The sequence below is a fragment of the Antedon mediterranea genome, chromosome 5, assembly GCF_964355755.1.
Source record: "Antedon mediterranea chromosome 5, ecAntMedi1.1, whole genome shotgun sequence".
Taxonomy (NCBI): Eukaryota; Metazoa; Echinodermata; class Crinoidea; order Comatulida; family Antedonidae; genus Antedon; species Antedon mediterranea.
In genome coordinates, this window is record NC_092674.1 from 1,993,154 (window position 1) to 2,014,843 (window position 21,690).

General features: G+C 33.5%; 3 protein-coding genes and 1 long non-coding RNA gene across 6 annotated transcripts in view; 1 reads left to right on the plus strand and 3 right to left on the minus strand.

Annotated features, from left to right (window-relative positions):
* LOC140049547 (S-formylglutathione hydrolase-like) overlaps nt 1-21,690 on the plus strand; it is a 126,865-nt gene that overhangs the window by 82,183 nt on the left and 22,992 nt on the right. The gene's annotated exons all lie outside the window — the stretch shown is intronic.
* On the minus strand, nt 58-21,659 carry LOC140049641 (calcium-binding protein 39-like). 3 transcript variants are annotated; one of them, XR_011845323.1, is made up of 9 exons: nt 21,565-21,659; nt 13,327-13,516; nt 12,775-12,939; nt 12,218-12,336; nt 11,334-11,502; nt 10,582-10,707; nt 9,896-10,039; nt 8,327-9,124; nt 5,011-5,110 (listed from the first exon to the last, which is right to left on the minus strand). XR_011845323.1 is itself a non-coding variant. In XM_072094584.1 (8 exons), exons 2-8 carry the CDS (start codon nt 13,432-13,434, stop codon nt 1,222-1,224), a joined length of 1,011 nt encoding a protein of 336 aa, XP_071950685.1. In that variant the 5' UTR covers nt 13,435-13,516; nt 21,565-21,659; the 3' UTR covers nt 58-1,221. The 3 variants fall into 3 exon arrangements, 2 of the variants coding, with proteins under 2 accessions (XP_071950685.1, XP_071950686.1); XM_072094584.1 differs by lacking the exons at nt 8,327-9,124; nt 9,896-10,039 and adding an exon at nt 58-1,401 and having other exon boundaries at nt 4,967-5,110; XM_072094585.1 differs by lacking the exon at nt 5,011-5,110 and having other exon boundaries at nt 5,402-9,124.
* Nucleotides 3,097-4,392, minus strand: LOC140049643 (uncharacterized). Its single transcript, XR_011845324.1, has 2 exons — nt 3,983-4,392; nt 3,097-3,523 (listed from the first exon to the last, which is right to left on the minus strand). It is a non-coding gene; the product is annotated as an uncharacterized lncRNA (long non-coding RNA).
* LOC140048986 (uncharacterized) lies at nt 15,776-17,371 on the minus strand. Its single transcript, XM_072093793.1, has one exon. The coding sequence runs from the start codon at nt 17,369-17,371 to the stop codon at nt 15,776-15,778; it is 1,596 nt and encodes a 531-aa protein (XP_071949894.1).

The window sequence follows — 21,690 nt, forward strand, 5'->3', positions numbered from 1 at the left end:
GACCCTGTTGTTGATTGACAACACAACCACACAACAGAGATATCATGGTGTGTGGTGTGAAAGAATGATGAACTATTTTAATCACCAAAACAAAATATACTTGCACTCTCTCATACTGTACTTCCTTTATGTAATTAAATTTAAACATAGGAGCGTTTGATTAACAATTATTATTATTACTACTGGGATTCTTACGTAATACCCCTTTTTGCTCTTTAATTGGCCTTATTATACTCGTTTTATAAAAGTCATCTAATTTTAAGTGCCACTCTTCAGATGCTGTTACTAATATATTCAAAATATAAAGTTTATTTTTATGTTAATAACTATGTATTTAATAATAAATATCAATAACAGGTCTTACCAGAATATGGTATTAAATTTTACATTTTTTCAAACAATTCTATGATATTGAGGTGCTCGCCTTCTTTTTCTCCATTGTAATGTCAAGACAACTTTCAAAGATCATGGCGTTCAGTATTACTTTTAAAATGTATTAGTAGTTAAACTTATTTTCAAAATTAGTTCATTATTATTTTACGTACTAATCAATTAATAATTCAGTGATATTTTTGAGTTTATTGCATTAAATACACATTTTGATTATTTACCGGGTTTTGGTTGATGGTTCTCACTCATGTGAGATTAGGATTAAAAGTATCCTACTGGCGATATATTGACAAATAATTCTGGTACTTCTGTCTATTGACTAGATTCCTTGTCTAAATATTTTCTATAATATTTTTATTTCTGTATATCAGCCTTCTACCAATCAAATATTTAATCTAAAAGCCGAACATTAAACTAATATGCTATTTCATTTAAAATTATCAATTTTTTTATATTACCATTGATATTAACATCGGCTATCATTTCGCAAGAAGAAATTAATCAGGACTAAAAGAAAAAAGATTCTAGAAGAAAAGTTATTCCTCAGAGAGGAAAAATAATATACAAATTATTTAAACGCAAATTAACCAAAACATCAAGTACGAGTGAATGTTATATTACATAAAAACTATATAAAACAAGTATAGAATTACATTCAAAAGTGATCCAAGGCAAATGTAAGTTGATCTTTACACGTATGCCTATAGCTTTAAAAACATCTAGAAGCGAGCAAGGCCTAATTTCAAATGTTTGTTCCAATTCAATAAATGATTCTGAATTTTATAAGTTTGTGATTTATAATCTATTTTTAGAAATAATGATATGACATCATTAGCTGGTTTTAGTCTCGAGTTCTTTGATTTGTTTTACTAGGTACATCTTTTCGTCATTGAACTGTTCGTCTTCTGTCCTCTCGATATGAAATGACGTCAGGTATTCAATCAACTTCTCCTTATTCTTAACTAAAATGTCCAGCACCGGTTGAGATTTAGTTGGATTGGCCACAAATACCTAACGAGGTAGCAATAGATAGTTAAAGATCATGGAACATGGTATTTGATGTTTATGTAAAATAGTAGTATTATAGTTGTTCTCCTTGATGGATATTAAACAGACAATAAATTAAAAGTTTTCAGGACATAATTAAAGTGTTTTCTGCTATTTCGCGCAACTGCTCTCAGTTCACGACTATTCGGGTTTTTTCGGCATTTTCCGGTAACCTCTGATAGTGACGTCATAAGATGAAGAAACTTTTTCGCCCGCCTGAGCTGTACTGTACAAACTAGGATGTCAACACGTATTGCGTATGATTTTGACAGTTCTTCGTTAGAGGAATTAGAAGAGGAAACATTGATAGTGGAATGCGAAACTGAGGAGAATGAAGGAGAAACTATTTTGTTTAACAATCGAAATATTGAATGGAATGTCGATGAAATTAATTCGGCCGTACATGTACGAGCCCGGTTGTAGTTCTGACGATTCTTCATTCATCATCAGAAGATGGCGACGGTGACCGTCACCTTAGTAGGCCTAGGCCTACCTACAATTCAAGCAGAGAATATTCAACTTCAAACCCAGTTATTAAATTGGTTAGTAGTACTATCTCTTTTATTAAAAATTAATGTATAACTTTATTGTATAATTAACAATTCCCTAGTAGATAACTACGATATTCTTCCGTCATGCCAGTGTGTGTATTGTGGCTTAGTTAGGCCTAGATAGAGGCTAGGCCCTACTACTGTACTTTACTCCAATTCATGCGGCTAGCCCTCTCACCGGCGACGGTCGGCTATCGTCTATAAGCCTACGGCCTAGATTGAATTTTTTTAACGAAATAAAGATTAGGCTAAATTGAATTGTAGAAAGCAAAAATGTACATTACGGTATTAGACTGACCATTTTATTTAACAAATTTGCACTTTGTTGTTTGAAATAGGCCTAGGGTAGGCCTAGATAGATAGGCCCACCCCTAAGGCTAGCCAAGATGCAGATTTATTTTCCTATTTCACACACAATACATTAAATTAATCATTAATAATCACTAAAACTTTAAAAATATTTAATATAGCGCCCTATAAATTGTGACATCTCAGAATATTGTAGCGCTCTAGAGCGCTACAATATTATTTATTATTACAAAATATTTTTGTTTTTATAAAACAGGTGTGATTGTGGCCATTGCCAGATGCTACCCACGTATCGCGAATGTCGATGTTGCCAGGAAGTAGGCCCTATTATTTATTAATCATAGGCTGGAGGAAGGTCAGACAATTTACAATACGGAGAAGCCTACATATGCATCACTGAACATCCTGGATTCACTGCTGCCTGTTTGAATTTGCATGTGTTGGAAATTGCATGGCTGCATTACCACCAACAGTACGACACACCTGTTGAAGCCTCAAAACATGAACGTCTGAGACATATTGCGTACCGGCAACTCGCCAGATGGTGTTGGGGGTTTTTGGGCCGAAACCTAAGGGTAGTCTTACCATCATGTGCCGTTTCCTGCATAAGAGCCCACTTCCCACCACCAGGTATAGAAGATGATTTCCAGTTTGCTGGATTTTTGGATTGAGTAAACATTTAGCACCAACTTGTATTGAGATTACAATTAACCACATACAATTATTTACTGTACTTCATATAGGAAAGTATTGTACACTGTATCTGATAGAAATAAAATGATCACATAGAAATAAAATATACATTTCTCTGACACAATTTATTAAAAAATTATGCACACAAGTGATTATTTTGTTTATAAAACTGTTGGCTCTGGATTGTGGCGCTGTATCCACATAAACAAATGGCTTTTAATCTTTCACTAAAAAAACGAAATAATGATTTATAATAAAAAGCATGATGGAATGTATCTCATTTCTTGGAGTATGTATTATACTTCTTATTTTAAGTTGATCAGTGGACCTTTTGGCTGCTGATTTATTTACTGCATAATTTTTGCCTTAGTTGTTCACATTTGGAAATCTTGTGAAGTGGTTGGCAATAGCGGTCTCTTTGTCGGGGCGTTCAAATCCTGAACAGAGTTGGGGTGGCGCATCAACAACATCAACATCTTCTGCTGTCCCTTCAACAATGCTCATTACCTCCAAGATGAGGTCATCCACATACCCTGCGAAATAATAATACGGTACTGTAAGAACAAAATCATTTGTAAAAGTACAATAAGATTTACCTATAATTTATAATTTGACTTTTCTAAAGCAAATTTCAAATGGTTCAATTTTTGTTCAAATCAATAGAGAATATAGTGCAATCTGTCATGCAACTTACAAATTATTGCAGTCAGCTTGTGCACAAGCTTTATTTTTATGAGGGCAGAACAACTCCCCACCTGAACTATTATGCTGGGGCTTTCAACACAGTACTACTAGCCTAGGCCCTTTGTGTTGCTGATTTTAAAACCGAATTAATCACCTAGGCCTACTACTCTACTATACTAGAAAGAAGTACTACCTAGGCCTACCTTTTATTTAGTTAATCGACGACACAACAACTTCAGTTTTACTAATTTTTTTATTGTGTTTAAAAACACGATAATAATGCATTCGTATAACTGACTGTAACTAACCATTCCAAAGTTTGGGTCCGTAATTGAAAATGTAAACCTAGGCCTAGGACCATGTATTGTTGGTCTGGTCAATTTCCCCACGACGTTCTTCGCCGCCTTCGCGTTGGTCCGCCTCGCCTTCAGAATCGGTGAGATCGGGCTCTCATATAGGCCTACGGTTGAATTAATTGCATTCAATAACACTTTCTTGCGTATCCATAACGTCGTCTCCTTCATCTTCATCAATTTCGAATTCATAATGGATAGTTTCCTCTTCAAAATCAGACTCCGAACTGTCGAGATCGTACACAATACGTGTTGACATCTTGCCGATACAGTACAGTTTGTATACAAAGAGAGATGCGTCGCGACCAGGGCAGTGCAGTGTGTTCATCTTATGACGTCACGATTTATCGCCTTGGATTTCCTGCTTCCAAATTCGACTTCGGAGATATAAACTCCGATGTATGTAAATCATTAAAAAATCATAATTTACGCTTATAGAATTTATTTTATCAAAACGTACTAATAAAATCAACATATTCAGACCCAAATCAGCCAAAAAACGTTATACATCAAATACCATGTTCCATGATCTTTAAAGTAATTATGCTTTAAAATGCATTGGGAAAAAACATTTTATGAAAACGACCAATATTAAATTATAAAGTATATACAAATAGCTGGGTTGTTAACGTGCTTGCCTTCCAATCGAAAGGTTCAGGGTTCAATTGGTTTTCAACTCATGACTATTTTAACTCCACTCCCGGCCCTAGAGCTTGGTTCCCACTAGAACGCAACGCCAGGACGCAACGCAAAGTGATTTGAACAATCTCAAGCGATGGATTATTCGAACAGATGCGTGTGATTGGTCAACTCGCTTGCGTTGCGTCTACGTACTTGCGTTGCGTCCTAGTGGGAACCAAGCTTAAGCCTCAAATGAGACTTACTTAAGAACGATAATTTATAAACATAGTTTATCCATCCTGTAAAAAATACACAAACCTTAAACACATGAAATGCTTCAAATTGAATATTTCTACTCTTATCTCGAAGGAGGTTCATCATCAGCTTCAGGTTATCTGGGTTACTGATGTACTTTGACATCGTAGTGTAGTTGTGCCGATCCAGAAGCAATTCACCAAGAAGCTACAAACAAAATTAAACTAGTCAACAAATATTAAATTTAATTTATATTCAATTTTCAAACTTTTGAAATATCGGCTACAAGGAAGCAAAATGATGCAAAATGCGGCTACAAGCTGCACTATTTTTTATATATAAAATTAGGTTTCAAATTTCCGAATTCTTCTCAAATGGAATTGATACTTTATTGCTAAGCATATACAGATAATTTGTTGAACTACAATAAGATCGTGTTATAAATATATCAAATATAAATTCAACACTTTCGTACTTTATGAAGAAAACTCGTAAACATTTCTTTGAATTGTTTATTTATTGTGACATGAGAGATAAAGGGCGTGCACATCATAACCTAGTCTGGTAAGATTTAGAAAGGAAATATGGTATGGAACGTCAATGAAATTTGGTATGGAACGTCAATGAAATTTGGTATGGAACGTCAATGAAATTTGGTATGGAACGTCTCTTATCTTAGAGAAAGAGCAAACAGATGTGGATGATTATTTACCCAAACAAATTGAGAAATATAACTTATAATGCGATCTAAAAGGTTTTTGCTTTTTCTTTTAGTAGGCGCTCTTTTTTTTGTCAATAGAGACAAAAGCAGTTCCGTTTATTTCGTATCTTACCATCTTGTGTATGGACAATGTTTAATATTTTGTTTTAAAAAAATCAGGAGCAGTTTTTTTTAAATTAATAATTTAAACAAAACACAATCAATATTAAATTATTTTTAAATCATAGGTAAAGTGATATCTACGAAACCCCTTTCTAAATAAAACAGGACATAAGCTATTAACTATAAAGAAGAAACTATATGATGTAATTACACATGTGTTGTGATTATACAACAATGAGGACTTAATATAAACATAGTATTAAAATCATTTGTTACTGTGTAAATGTAAATATGTAAATGTACAGAGGTATCTAAGTACTTAAACTTAAAGAGGACATAAAGCATTTGAGTATACATACTGAAGCGTCTATCCGCCCGCAAATAAAATCGCAAACGAAAAGTCGCTTATGCATACGCGCAATCTGGAACCGGACCGACGCAATCTGGAACCGGACCGGCGCAATCTGGAACCGGACCGACGCAATCTGGAACCAGACCGGCGCAATCTCAAACCGGATCGGCGCAATCTGGAACAGGACCGGCGCAACTTGAACCGGACCGGCGCCATCTCGAACCGGACCGCCGGAACAGGTGTGAAAGTTTACAATGCATAGCATCTACAAAGTTATTTTAACAATCAGTAGGCCTAAGTCTAAAATACCGTCGTGTTTAGCACTGTTCGCGTTTATTAGAACATGCATATTGCACGCGTCGTGCGCTTAAAGATGAATGACGTCAAAGTAGATTTGACCGTGTGGAAATTGTCAAAAATTGAATAATTTGCTAAAGTGGCTATATAATGCATAAAACTAAAAAACAATATATACAATGTGTACATGCATTGTCTTGCCTCTGTATTTTTTCCCGCCAATCTCTATTTCGGTAACCTGTATATAATGAATGACGTCATTCATTGCATACATACAAACAGCTCAGTACATCAATTACATTAAACTACGGTATGTACATTTACATAAACATTAATTACTGAATTGATTAGAAGAAAATTGGGTGATACATTGTAATTGTTCTCAATAATCACTAAGGCTTGATTCACAAGGACGCAACGCAAAGACGTAAGCGCAACGCAAATACGCAAGCGCAACGCAAATACGTAAGCGCAACGCAAATCACGACGAGATGGATCAACCGAACTGTCGCTTGTGATTGGTCAAGCGTTGCTCTTACTGTACGTCCTTGCGTTGCGTCCTAGTGTGAACCAAGCTTCATTCCCTGAAAATAAATTTAAATATTTTAATAAAATATACAATAAGGGTCTTGCTATAATATATCGTCAGTAATAACAAAAGAAAAAGACGAAAAGTATTATTTAAAAGCGTATCAGCGGATGCATTTTGTGAATTCACTAATAAAAATTAGAACAAGACATTCTTGTGTTGATGTGTGTGTACTGAGCAGGACAGCAGTTGATAACATTTATATACATGGGTGAAGAATACAGACAGAGCTGTATTAGTTTACCACAGACGGTAGATAAGACGCAAGCGAGTTGACCAAACACAAACATTTCGAATAATCTATTGCTCGTGATTGGTCCAACCTACGCAACGTAAGCAATTGCCCTTCCAATAATTGTATTTTCCCCCGCCTGCGTGGAATTAAACCTACAATGTTTGCAGCACTATTGCGTCGTCGGTTCCCACTTGTGATTACACAATACAGTACTTTGCGTCAATACGTCGCTGCGTTGCGTTCAAGTGGAAACCAAGCTTTACATTGCGCTTACGTCCTTTTTTCGTTGCGTCTCTAGTGGGAACCAAATATTAGCTGTGTCATGGTATCAAGTTGTAATGCAGTAACACATGATGCTAATTCCTACCTTGTGTTGAATAAATCAAATACATTATATAATATAATTTAACTTTTTAAATACATAACAAATTATAATATACTTCCAAGTAAATAAGCACCCTAAGTAAAACTAAAAAGGTTGAAAAATGTCCCACCACCATACAAAATACTACTTAATTATTTTTTACAGTAAAGCTCTGTCTACACTATTAAACTTTGTGACAAAAAAAAATGTGCTGTGCCCATATATGGACATGGTTGTATCCTATGACTACCACATTTGGGCACATCACACTTTTTTTGTCAAACTAGTTTGATAGTGTAGACAGAGCTTAAGACAATAGAACTATAAAATGATAGCTCATCCAACTTTAACCATTGCTGATCTGAAATACAGCTTTGTAATAATTATTTCAATTATCAAGTTATTTTTGCATTTTAATTGATTCATTATTACACTTAATTATAGTTTTTATCAGTTACCAGTAACAAAACTAGCTTCCAAGTATCTATTTGCAGCAATAGAAGGAAATAAACTGAAAACATGTTTCTGTAATCAGAAAACTGGCTTCCCACTAGGACGTAAGTGATTTGACCAATCACAAGCGATGGATTATCCAAATGGTTGCTTACCATTGGTAAACTCGCTTGAGTTGCATCTACGTCATTGCGTTTTTAGTGGGAAGCAAGCTTTAACCTAATCTCTACAATGTCTGAATTTAATTTATATATATATATATTTAACGCCTAGCCCTGCATATAAACAATTTTTGCCAGCTATACTTAACTATAATTTGTCGAATCGTGAGAAGACATACGGTGTTTACAACTACGTTTCTGGTAGTACTTTGGTAATGTTTGGACACAAAATGTTATGGTTGCTATACTAAGCATACACGATGAAGGACGTGGTGCCGTGGTTTCAACATCACCTGCTTCTAACAAATATAAATTTAACAATGTACAATAATTCTGAAGAAGGCTCATTCAAATTATTAAACATATCATAGTTCATTGAAGGTAATATTAAATTACCCATTTGTACACCTTTAAGCATATGCAATAGCTCATCAAAGGTAGTAATAATTTGATAACCTGCCGCATCAAAAAATACCCAATGATACTACCCAATTGCCTGCACTCACTCCCTTTCTTAAACTTTTCAAAACATTTTCAGAAAATTGTATGATCATTGCACAGCAAAAAATTACTATTGTTATAATCAAACAAGCAGTATTTTGTGTATAACTTGACTATGTTAGTGTGTGCTAACCAGTGTACCATTGGTCAATTAGTACATACTGCTGGTGTACACTAACATACAGACCAGTGTACTATTGGTCAATAAGTACATACTGCTGGTGTACACTAATTCAGCTCCCATAACCTTTGTGTCTCAACATTATTTTTTTTCACTCGATTTTTAAATCAGCTATCTGTTTCATAAGGTATTGCTTCTCTTCCTTGAATTGGTCATCTTCCGTGCGGTCAGTTTGGAATTTCCCAAGGTAGTCCACTAGGCGGTCTTTGTTCTTGTACAGTATATGTCGAATTGACTTGTCCTTGTCAGGGTTGGCCACAAAAACCTGAAATGTCCAAAAACATACTCGAATTAATTCAAATGTAATTTTATGAACAATTCGAATAATGTGTAGTTAATACTATTTACAGTATAATGTATAGACTACAAAGCATGTACTAAGTAGTTCTGTTTATAAAATGTCTCTCTATTCAAAAATTTAAAGTATTGAGGATAGTATGTAATAATAATAATATACCACATTTATATAGCGTACTTTTCATGAAAAAAACATGCTCAAAGGCACTATATGTACTGTCACTGTTTTTGTTTACTATTATTTACTTATTTTTTGGAAGCACATGGTCAATCGCAAACTTTATAAGAGAATAATACTGTAGCTAACAATCTACTCCACTTACATGCACTGAAAGTAGACTACATGAACAAATACATTACCAACACAAACATGCATAGCACACAAAGATTTGTAAAGTCTTAACTTTGACCTCCAAATCAATTAGTGTATATATATATATAAACAATTGTAGGATATAAGACATAAGTATATCAAAAAGGACAAAATAAAACTATTCTTAATTCTCATTTTTGCAATCAATGAGCCTAATTCAGACAACATTATGATACAATGTAATACAGTACTACAGTCTTTCAAATTAACTCATAAGCAGTCGATTGATTATGAGAATGGTAGAATAATTTGCTATGTTTTATATCATGACATAACACAACATGAACAGTACTCTAACATACATGCATATACAACAATAAATAGCCTCTATCTATGGCAACACAAACAAACATACATATACATTACCTTGAAAACATGGAAGGCCTCAAACTGTATGTTCCTACTTTTATCTCGCAATAAGGTCATCATTAATTTCAGATTGTCGGCATTACTTATGTAACGCTTCATTATCGTAAAGTTGTGACGATCGAGTAACAGTTCTCCGAGCAGCTATGATTGGTCAGTTAGAAAACAAAACAAAAATAAGCAGAAAAATAAGAATGGGTTAGTAATAAAGAAATTAAAAATGTGATGCTTTCTAAATCAGGAAAAGATATATAAAAATTAAAGAAAATATTTAAACTGAAAATGCATATCTTTGAATTTTGTTCAATGATTTAAAAAATATATCAAAATATACAAACTTTGAAAATGAAATGAAAATGCATTATACAAATTAAATCACATGATAATTAGTAATCGACAAAAAAGTAAGTTTAAGTTGAAGTTGGGCAAAAAAAATGTTAGTTCCAGAAAAAATTTCTTCCTGTCAATTTCCACAATAATAATCTACATGAAAAATAACATGAATATCACATGAAAAGGAGTGTACACATTTTGGGATCCATTCGCGACCGGCATATTATAAAACTGCGATGAAAATCTTTAACGTACTGTAAGGATGATTTTTCGAATACTTCGTACAATCTTTGCACACAGAATGAATACTTAAAAAGCTCATATTTATATTATTTTTTATCCTGATAAAATACCTTTAGTGACTGCCTTCTTGTAACGTAATTATCAGAATCAAGCAGTTTTTGATAATGTTCAAAAACTTTATCGTAACTTTGTTCGAGAAACTCTGCGGCTAACAGCTTGTTTTTAGTCAAAAGATCCTGTTAAAAAAATGTGAAAATGTTATATATATTTAATATATAATAATATTATTTATATATAAAGTTATTTAACTGAAAAACTGTAATTTAAAGCAAAGAATAATCAGATTGGTTGAGAGTCAATGAATTTTTGGTTGAATATAACCATTTATTTTGTCTTTTTGTAGTTTTTTTTCTACGAAAGTTTATTCAAACTTTACTTTATTAAAACTATAAAATGGCATATTCAAAGTCTTTTTTTTTTATTAATCTTCATTTTTGGAACAATTGGAACAAAAAGCCTAGTTGATTAATTATATAATCTGTTTGATTAATACTTTTTTTTAAAGTTCTACTTGGAATTGCAGCTATGAAATGCTTTTTAAAATGTCATTTCATTACAAACATTTAATCATTTAAAAACTACAAAATATAAATAACTGTAAAGTTCTGTTTACACTATCAAACTAGTGTGACAAAAATAAGTGATAGTGATATACTCAAACATGGTAGGTATATGACATCATCATGTCCATATATGGGCACATTTATTTTGTCATATAAAGATTGATAGTGTGGACAGAGGTTTAATATGTGTAACAATTACATGAAGACAATACAAACTATCAAATATTTAATTAATTTACCTTAAATGTTGCAAATGCATCAGAGGCTATATCAAACGTTGACATCTCCACATATCCAAAGAAGTCATAGAATTCTTTTGACCAAATAATGATCTTAGCCAGTGGTTCATGCCTCACACATTCCCTAAGCATCATACCACAGTTTAAAGCAATCTCTGAGCTCTTGTACCTAAAAATTAAAACAATACACTACTAACTGTAGGTAAATAAAGGTTTATCGCAAATAGCATGCGCGACGCATGATGGGAATATTTGCAATAAACCTTATTCATAAGATTATGAAAGATCAGTCACTTGTACCCTTTACCCATCTGCATAATTGTTACAACTTCTAACATTAACCAAGTTTGATCTCCCGAATTATAACATGTTTTCACATACGCATGCCTTGTGAAATCCCGGGAGGAAAGAATATTTGCGTGCTATTTGATTACTATGATTGGTTAGTTAATACCAGGCCAATACACGCTCGCGCAGTAAGAACTCGGAACTAAAACACAGGCCTCTAGTTGGTGTTTGTTTTTCTTCCAAGATTTCACAAGGTGTGAAATCTCTGGAGATTTTTCACAAAATTGTCTTCACACTATGCAAACCTGGTTACAAGTTGTTACATTTTGCAGATGTGAAAAGGGTATTAGACTGCAGTTTACAATAATTTGATTGGAATAATCCTAGGAGGCGCAATCTAGAATTAGCATTGTATATCATTTCGCATGATTAAAGCAACCACATGGACACAACAAGGTCAGGTGAAGTTGACCAACCAGAACTCTGTTCATCACACCAATGATTGGGAAAATTACCTATGATTGGGCTAACATCTTTGAAGCCATTGCGTTCCAATTGGAGGACTATACCGATTGATAGCTTGACTCCTGACTTACCCTTGCACTAAAATGAATAGGAGGTCATTTTTTTGACAGATATATTCCACTGTTGGTGAGCGTGTACCAATTTGTCTCCTAAGCATGTTATTAAAAATTTGTACAACATCTTTCTTGGCCTGAAAATTAATTTATATATAAAGTTATCTAATAAAAAAGGTAATGAAAATCAAAGTGTTGATAATTTAATTAATTTTTGTTATTTCAGAAGTAATAGTAATACATCCAATATATAATACAACAAATTACAACATCACATATAAAATATAGATAGACAATTTTATTACATGTATTATAATATCAATCTTATAATTTTTGAAATTTACACGCATACAGAATCAAAAGTGTTTTTGATACTGTATGTCTGCAATACGGTAATGTTTTATGTATAAAAACATACTGTAACATACTGTACACATGTTATAGAAAAGGAAGCTAAATCTGAGATTATAAATAAGTTCTCAGTCTGAGGATTATTGCATATTATAATAGCAGAACATTTAGGAAAGAAATGCAAAAAGAATTAAAAGAAAATGAATGATTAACATTTCTCATACCTCAAAATCTAGCTTGCCGAGGTGCTCCACCAAAAACAAAAGTACATCATGATTATAGCACTCTTGTGCCAGTTGGGCAACTAACTCTGTCTGTGGCTCCTGATCACCAACACCGTACAAAATGTTTTTCATACCAACCAATGTCTTAGCTATGTCTTCCAGAGCCTGTAATTATTACAAGTAAGAAACATCAACCTCAACTTAAACAGGTTTAAAGAAAAAACAAAATGTAGTATTGCAATAACAAACTGCAGCAGCATAACATTGACATGGTCCATAAACATACAGAATTTTGATTTAAATTTTATCTTAAGCTCTTTCTACACTATCAAACTTTATGTGACAAAAAAATGTGTCCATATACAGTATGGAAATGATGCCATATTTGGGCATATCACTATTATATTTGGGCACATCACACTTTATTTGTCAAACTAGTTTGATAGTGTAGACAGACCTTTAGAATACTCAAATGGCACTTCTTGATCTTCACACCACATTTTGTCTAATAAATAGAAACGTTACAATATAACAGACTTTATAACCACTTACCTTTTCAGCTTTCTTTCCAGTTTCTTCTTTGGTTAGGATGTTATCACAGTCTTTGAGAGACTTCACCAGTTCTACTGGACTTTTTTGCGACTTTCCAAACAGTGGCATTTTCAAATTTGGTTGCACAACTGGTGTGGTATCAAGTGCACTCCTCAAGAGGTCAAGAGGTCAAGTACAAATCCTCTTGAATCTGCCAACAAATAAATACAGATTAATACATTTAATTATTTTTTGATGAAAATTTTTTGCAATATTGGACTATTAAACTTATGTAGACTACAGTACTACTACTCTCCAAAATCAGGAGTTTTTTCAAACGATTCCACCAGTTTCCTACAGTCTCCAAAACCAGGAGGTTTCTTCAACAGATTCCAACAATTTCCTACAGTACTTGGAAGCTAAAAACTCTCCAAAACCAGGAGTTTCTTCAACAGATTCCAACAATTTCCAACAGTACTTGGAAGCTAAAAACTCTCCAAAACCAGGAGTTTCTTCAACAGATTCCAACAATTTCCAACAGTACTTGGAAGCTAAAAACTCTCCAAAACCAGGAGTTTCTTCAACAGATTCCAACAATTTCCTACAGTACTTGGAAGCTAAAAACTCTCCAAAACTCTCCAAAACCAGAAGGTTTCTTCAACAGATTCCAACAATTTCCTACAGTACTTGGAAGCTAAAAACTCTCCAAAACCAGGAGTTTCTTCAACAGATTCCAACAATTTCCAACAGTACTTGGAAGCTAAAAACTCTCCAAAACCAGGAGTTTCTTCAACAGATTCCAACAATTTCCAACAGTACTTGGAAGCTAAAAACTCTCCAAAACCAGGAGTTTCTTCAACAGATTCCAACAATTTCCTACAGTACTTGGAAGCTAAAAACTCTCCAAAACTCTCCAAAACCAGGAGGTTTCTTCAACAGATTCCAACAATTTCCTACAGTACTTGGAAGCTAAAAACTCTCCAAAACCAGGAGTTTCTTCAACAGATTCCAACAATTTCCTACAGTACTTGGAAGCTAAAAACTCTCCAAAACCAGGAGTTTCTTCAACTGATTCCAACAATTTCCTACAGTACTTGGAAGATAAAAACTCTCCAAAACCAGGAGTTTCTTCAACAGATTCCAACAATTTCCTACAGTACTTGGAAGCTAAAAACTCTCCAAAACCAGGAGTTTCTTCAACAGATTCCAACAATTTCCTACAGTACTTGGAAGCTAAAAACTCTCCAAAACCAGGAGTTTCTTCAACAGATTCCAACAATTTCCTACAGTACTTGGAAGCTAAAAACTCTCCAAAACCAGGAGTTTCTTCAACAGATTCCAACAATTTCCTACAGTACTTGGAAGCTAAAAACTCTCCAAAACCAGGAGTTTCTTCAACAGATTCCAACAGTACTTGGGAGCTAAAAACTCTCCAAAACCAGGAGTTTCTTCAACAGATTCCAACAGTACTTGGGAGCTAAAAACTCTCCAAAACCAGGAGTTTCTTCAACAGATTCCAACAGTTTCCTACAGTCTCCAAAACCAGGAGTTTCTTCAAAAGATTCCAACACTTTCCTTTCTAAAGTACTTTGAAATTTGGAAAACTAGTCACCTATTCAGTCAACAGGATGTGTCTGGTACTACTGTATACTCTATTATAGAGTACTACTATTACTAATAGTATTATTTTTTTTTTTTAGTGATGTAGCCTCTATAAATAAAACGGCCGAGTTTTCACAAGAAAAGGGAACAATATCTGTTCAAGCCACTGGGTTGTCAAAGGCCTCTGTGGACAAGTGGTCAGGTTGAAACCTTACCAACCGTACTTGTGGCTACAATCCTGTTTTTATTCAAGTAGTCTACAGTAAGTACCTACTACTACTACTGTAAAAAAAATGTTGTGACAGCAAATATTCAACGATCACTTAAGTAGCTTGGCACTTTCTTTCCTTTTTTTTTCTCTTCTTTTAATTTAATTAAATCAAAAACAAATTTTCATTTCCATAAATATTCCCCAGTTCTTGGGAGTGTTTGAATTAATTAATTATTCACCTACGGTAAAACAAATCATGGCTAATTCCCAAGTTGTAAAGTTACAGCTAACAAATTGTTACCTTGACTACAAAGGCGTGACTGGGACTCAGAACTTACAGTATCACAACTACAACAATGTACACTTACAGTATATTTTAAGGAAAAGATAGTTTGTACCGGTACAACTACAATGTTTTATTACGGTACTGTACAATACATAATAAACAAATTTAAAAATTAATGAAAAATGGCCTTTTAATTGGAGGTCACTGTTAAAATATATCAACTTTGAAAACAAGAAGGATAATGTTGGAAGAATTTCATCTGGTTGTGGAATAGGTATTACATAAAATTTCTTTTTTGAACAACCAAAAATAGTATAAGCGAACTTACAGTACGTTTCGAAACCTATCAGGTTTCATTCTCAACTGGCGTTTCATCGTCTAGCGTTGTTAATCCCATGACGACGATGAGTTGGTATAGCGCCACCAATAGGTCCAAAAGGACGTGCCCCCTTCTCCAATAGTTGATCATAAATGTGTGACAATTCGTGGGCTCCTTCATCTCTGTTTATGATTATTCCATGTTTTCTGATGTTGATCGACTCTTTTATTTGCCTTTTTTGAGTGTTGCATTCTTTCTCAAGGATAGCAGCGTTCCAATCAATGAGGTGATTGTATTGTAGAGCATGATCTGTTATTGCAGATTTATGTATGATTGAAGATGTAGACGATCTTTGAGCCCTGGTTAAAATCCCTCCCGTGTTGTTTTCTGTGTCTGTGCGATGTTCTTTTATGCGTGTTTTTAAAGCCCTCCCTGTTTCCCCTATGTAAGCTTGTGGACAGTTCAAACATTGTAGTTTGTAGATGCAACCGCATACTTGGTCTTTTTCGATGTGGTCTTTCGGATGAACGAGGTTTTGCCTGATCTTATTAGATGGGATGAAAAAGGTGTCAATTTGATGTTGGTTGAAAACTCTTTTTATGCGTTCAGACAGACCTTTGGTGTATTGGATCCCGATGTTACAACGTGACTTTTCTTTAGTAGATGTTGTACCTTTGCTGCGATTTTGATCAAGCTGTTTTTGGAGTCGTTGTTTTTTTACCTTCTTGAATGACCAATCTGGGTAGTCGCATTTCTTCAAAGCCTGTCTGATGTGATCCAATTCCTGTTTCTGTCCTTCAGGTGTTGAAACTATGTTTTCACATCTGTCCACAAGCGTATTAATAACACTGAGTTTGTGTTGTAATGGGTGATTTGACTTGAAATTTAAATACTGATCTGTGTGTGTCGGTTTTCTGTAGACTGAAGTTGTTAATGATCGGTTGCTTTGTAGTGTTATGAGGATGTCCAAAAAAGGAATGGTGTTGTTGGACATGCATTCGGTGGTGAATTTAATGTTTTGGGTAGTATCAATGTTGTTTAAATGAGTGTTTAGATCAGTAGCTGCATGCACGGGAATGCTGGCAAGAATGTCATCGACATAGCGATACCATATGGAGGGTTTGAATTCCATTGGAGCTGTAGCAATCGCCTCCGACTCTAACCATTCCATAAACAAATTTGCTATGATGGGGCTGATGGGACTGCCCATCGCTAAACCTTCCTCTTGTTTGTATATTTTGCCTTTGAAACTGAAATAAGTGGCGTTGAGAATCAGTGATAGCTCAATGATGTCAACCACTTCTAATTTGGTTCTTGTGTTAAGTTGCTTGTCCTGTTTTAGGCAATGTTCTACGGTTTTTATTGCTTCTTTTACTGGTGTTTTTGTGTACAAAGAAACCACATCAAATGATATTAGTGTTTCATTAGGAGGGATGTTTATGTTCCTAATTTCCTTCGCTAGCTGTTTGGAGTTCTCAACATGATGTTTTGAGTTGCCTACTAGAGGTTTGAGGATTTCCTTAATGTAGCGTGACACTCCGTAGAATATGGTGTTGATACTGTCAACAATTGGTCGGATGGGCCAATTAGGTTTGTGTACTTTGGGTAAGCAATAGAGGCGTGGTACATTTTCAGCTGTGGGAAACATGTCATTCTTTTCTTTCCTTGATATTTTCTTATCATTAAAGTGCCTGTTCAAGATGTTGACTAATTGTCACACATTTATGATCAACTATTGGAGAAGGGGGCACGTCCTTTTGGACCTATTGGTGGCGCTATACCAACTCATCGTCGTCATGGGATTAACAACGCTAGACGATGAAACGCCAGTTGAGAATGAAACCTGATAGGTTTCGAAACGTACTGTAAGTTCGCTTATACTATTTTTGGTTGTTCAAAAAAGAAATTTTATGTAATAAGAAGGATAATTGCACATAATTTGTGAAGGAAATTATCTTAATTAAAAGCATTTCTCAATGTGTTGGTTGTTCATCTGCAGCTTCAATCAAAGCAATCAACCAATCACCAGCTCTCGTTAGTTGTGAGTTTTTTTACTGAAAATATAGACTTATTTAAAATTAAGATACCATTAAAAACACTTTATGAATATTGTTAATGCTGCATACCAATTCTACAGTATACTACTGTGTATTATTTGTTGAAAATCAATAAACAAACTACTTCTATAAAAAATTAATTTATTGGTTTCATTTTGACACAAAATTATATTTTACTTTTATTTTTCAACAGTTTCCTATAAAAGGTAGTCCCAATTAGAATCGTGTTCTAGTTTTGATTAACCTACAGCCCTAAAAAAACCTAAACGTTTCCTTACAGACTGTAAATTTCTTCACTAGCATGTGTTATGAATAATCAAAGAACCACACCCATCGACAGGGACTTTTAAGGTCACAGGAAGGTGTAGAAAAAAAAAACAAAAAAGGCACTGGTGAAACATTTGCTACAAAATTTAATCTCTTTTAAAATTGAACACATTAGCCTTTTATTGAAGCTGTGTATTTTCACATCAAACTAAAAAAAAACAATAATTTATTTGTTTTCCATATTTTGACACACATTTAAAAATTATCACCAAAACCAGAGATCTGTTTATATTCTGGAAAAATCAATAACCAAAAATAAATATACAAAAGAATCATATACAATACAACAAATAAGTAAATGAAAAATAAATTTGGAATTTTTAATATTTTGTTAACAAATTGTTAGACAAAATTCTGAATTGGATTTAAAAATTAAAAATATAATCAACATTGAATTCTCTGTAAATACTCTTTCTTCATCCAACAAAAATACATGACTCTCACATGCTTTACTAAACTTAAGCCTGGTAAGAGGCTTACGTAGCGGCACTGTATTGACCATCAGAAAATTCTTGAACTCTAACAGGATTTGAACCACGGACCCTGGGATTGGTTAGTAAAGGATTTCAACCACCAAGCTACAGATACAGTACAATACCTTTATATTTTATTATTTATCTTAAATCATTCTGGTATACATGAATAACTTTGAAATGTAAAGCTGTCTACTGTACACTATCAAACATATAAAATGTGCGATGTACAGTACCCAAATATGGTAGTGATATACCCAAATATTGTAGTGATATGACATCATCCTGTCCATTTATATGGGCACATTTTTTTGTCACATAAAGTTTGATAGTGTAGACAAATCTTTATATTGAAATTAAGAGTGTAAACTCAAAATACTGGGTTGGGTTTGGCATATAGATCTACTGTACAAGGTGTTTCATTTTACAATATTGTGACATAATCAATCCGCTGGGAAATTTCAAATGAAGCATTTAAAAGGTCAAAATAAGTACATATGAGTAACTATCTAATTCATTATTAACTTAAATACAGTTGAATTGAATTAATATATATTAAAAACTTAAATTTGATTTCAGCCACATCTTACTACACACACTTGAAATCTTACAAAATAATATTTTAATGTTACAGTATAATTTGGTATAAATTATTAATCATTTTAATTTAAATCATTAATATTAATAACCAACAACTTGGTTTAATAGTTAATTAGAAGGATGTACTGTAGAATAGCAGACTAGGTGAAAATTAGGAGGTGGAATTGACCATAATCTTGTGTCATTCTTTTTCCAATCACACCATGGATGCCCTGAATCCGCTGCTTGCACAGCATTTATTATCATATAAACATTTTTTTTTATTTGTTGTTTCTACACAGACAATGTTTAGTGTGGATTGTTTCGGCCATTTTGAAATCCAAGATGGCTGCTTTCCCCTGACCACTTTTGAGCAACCCTTCCATTTTATGTTTTTGATATCCCAATAAATAAACTGCACCAAGTTTTAGAATGTTTATCAAAATTTGAAGGAAGCCTCAAATAAGCACCTACAAATAAGCACCTACAAATAAGCACCTACAAATAAGCACCTACAAATAAGCACCTACAAATAAGCACCTACAAATAAGCACCTACAAATAAGGCCTACTGTACTATCTGACATATATTGTACACTTACTTTGATACATTTTTTTTTTTTGATAGTGTCTATAAATAACTAGCAACTTTACATCCTGTAAACTGATTTTTAATCTTAAGTTAAGTTCTTCTGAGGCCCCAGACATTTCATGTTATGGTGACTCTGGGGTCCTAGGACATGATAAATGTAAAATGAAATGAAAGTTGATGGGAAGCATATTTAATAATTTAACAATAATTAATTAATCCATACACTGCATTCAGTAAAATGGGACGAGATTATGATGTCATGGGACGATTAGAATATCATATTAATGACAAACCTGGATAACATTAAATGTATAGGGAAACCAGGCTGTGCTACTTGGATTCCTCTTTTACACCAGTACAATTTTGCACTTAATGCATTGTACAGTAGGTACTAGTAAATAAAAACATTTATCCATAAAATACATGGATTGAATAAAATAGGACCATAATGAAATCCAAACACTTTAAAAAGCCGTGAATAAGTAAATACTTGTTATAAAAAATCAATGAAAACTATGTATTCTTATATTCTGTAGGTTAAAAAGAGCCTGAGGTAAAACTGATTCCTAATAAGATTCAAGATTCAAACTTTATTCTCATCCATTTCTGGAAATTCCATTGCTTGCATTAAAATTAAATAACAACAACAATTGAAATTACATTACAATATTTTACATTACAACACATTTGATATACAGTATGTATATAAAAACATTAAAAATGCAGAATAACAGTATATTACACTTATAATTTTCATCGTTTGTAATTTTTGTTAAAAAGTTTAATGGCTTGTGGAAAGAAGGAGAGAAAATATCGTTCAGTGCGGGAGGCCGGCAGACGATATCTACCACTTGTCACATAATAAAAATAAAATAACAAAAAAACTGAACAATTTATATACTGTTGGCTTATCACTGACCCAAGCCTAACTGCAGAGCAGCATAGACCCGTAGAAAAAAAGGTTATTTACAATTTTTAGTTAATAATTGATATTACACTATCTTTATTATTATTTTGCTATATTATATTATTAATTGTCATTCATTTATCATTTTGTTTGAACACACACAATAAAAGTATAAAGTTTCAAGAGTAAACATAATAATATAACAGTAAAGTACATCTTTACAAAATTCTCACGCATATACAGTACTAAAACAATTTATATATAATTTGCATAATAATGGACAGACTAAAGTGTAGTTTAAACCTAATTCTTACCTTTAGTAACTTTTATTTAATAGGCCTAGTACCTTTCTTGTCACTTCATGACATTGTTTTCAAGAAAAATTTCTTCCAAACTAATTTTAATTTAGTTGTAACTTTACTACACTAATTCAAGTCTCTGGTTTACGAAACACTAGGCCAGGTTTAAAACCAATCAATTTGACTAAATAATAGGCCTACTACTGTACATTACATATTTATTTAAATACCGTGTGGTTAAAACGGAAAGAATATCTTCATGAATTATAATATTGGTCTATCATATCTACCTACTGCACAAAGTAATTACAAAAGTATGGGAATACTGTCTAGCTTATTCACCAGCATTAACATGAATCCAACATGAAGAGGCCTCTCCCACAATCTACTAACATACTACCAACAAGAGAGAAAGCCTGGCCTGGCCGGCCTAGCTAGCCTAGGACTACAGGCCTAGGCCTAGGCCTAGCCTAGTTAGGCAGGATGGTGAGGAAGAGGCTCGTTCATACTTTAGTTTCACATTTAACAAAGATTACTCTAACTAAATAGCTTCACCCTAAACAATATAATACATTATGTGTCAAATAAAGCATTGAAATTACACTCACTTCACCAATAAACGAATCCAGTAAGAGTTGAGTAAATGACCAGCCTCTATTCACCCTATTTTTCCAGTGTAGTAGGATCTGAGAGGAGAGAGTACGATCGAGAGTAGCAGTCTTCGGGTTTTTCTC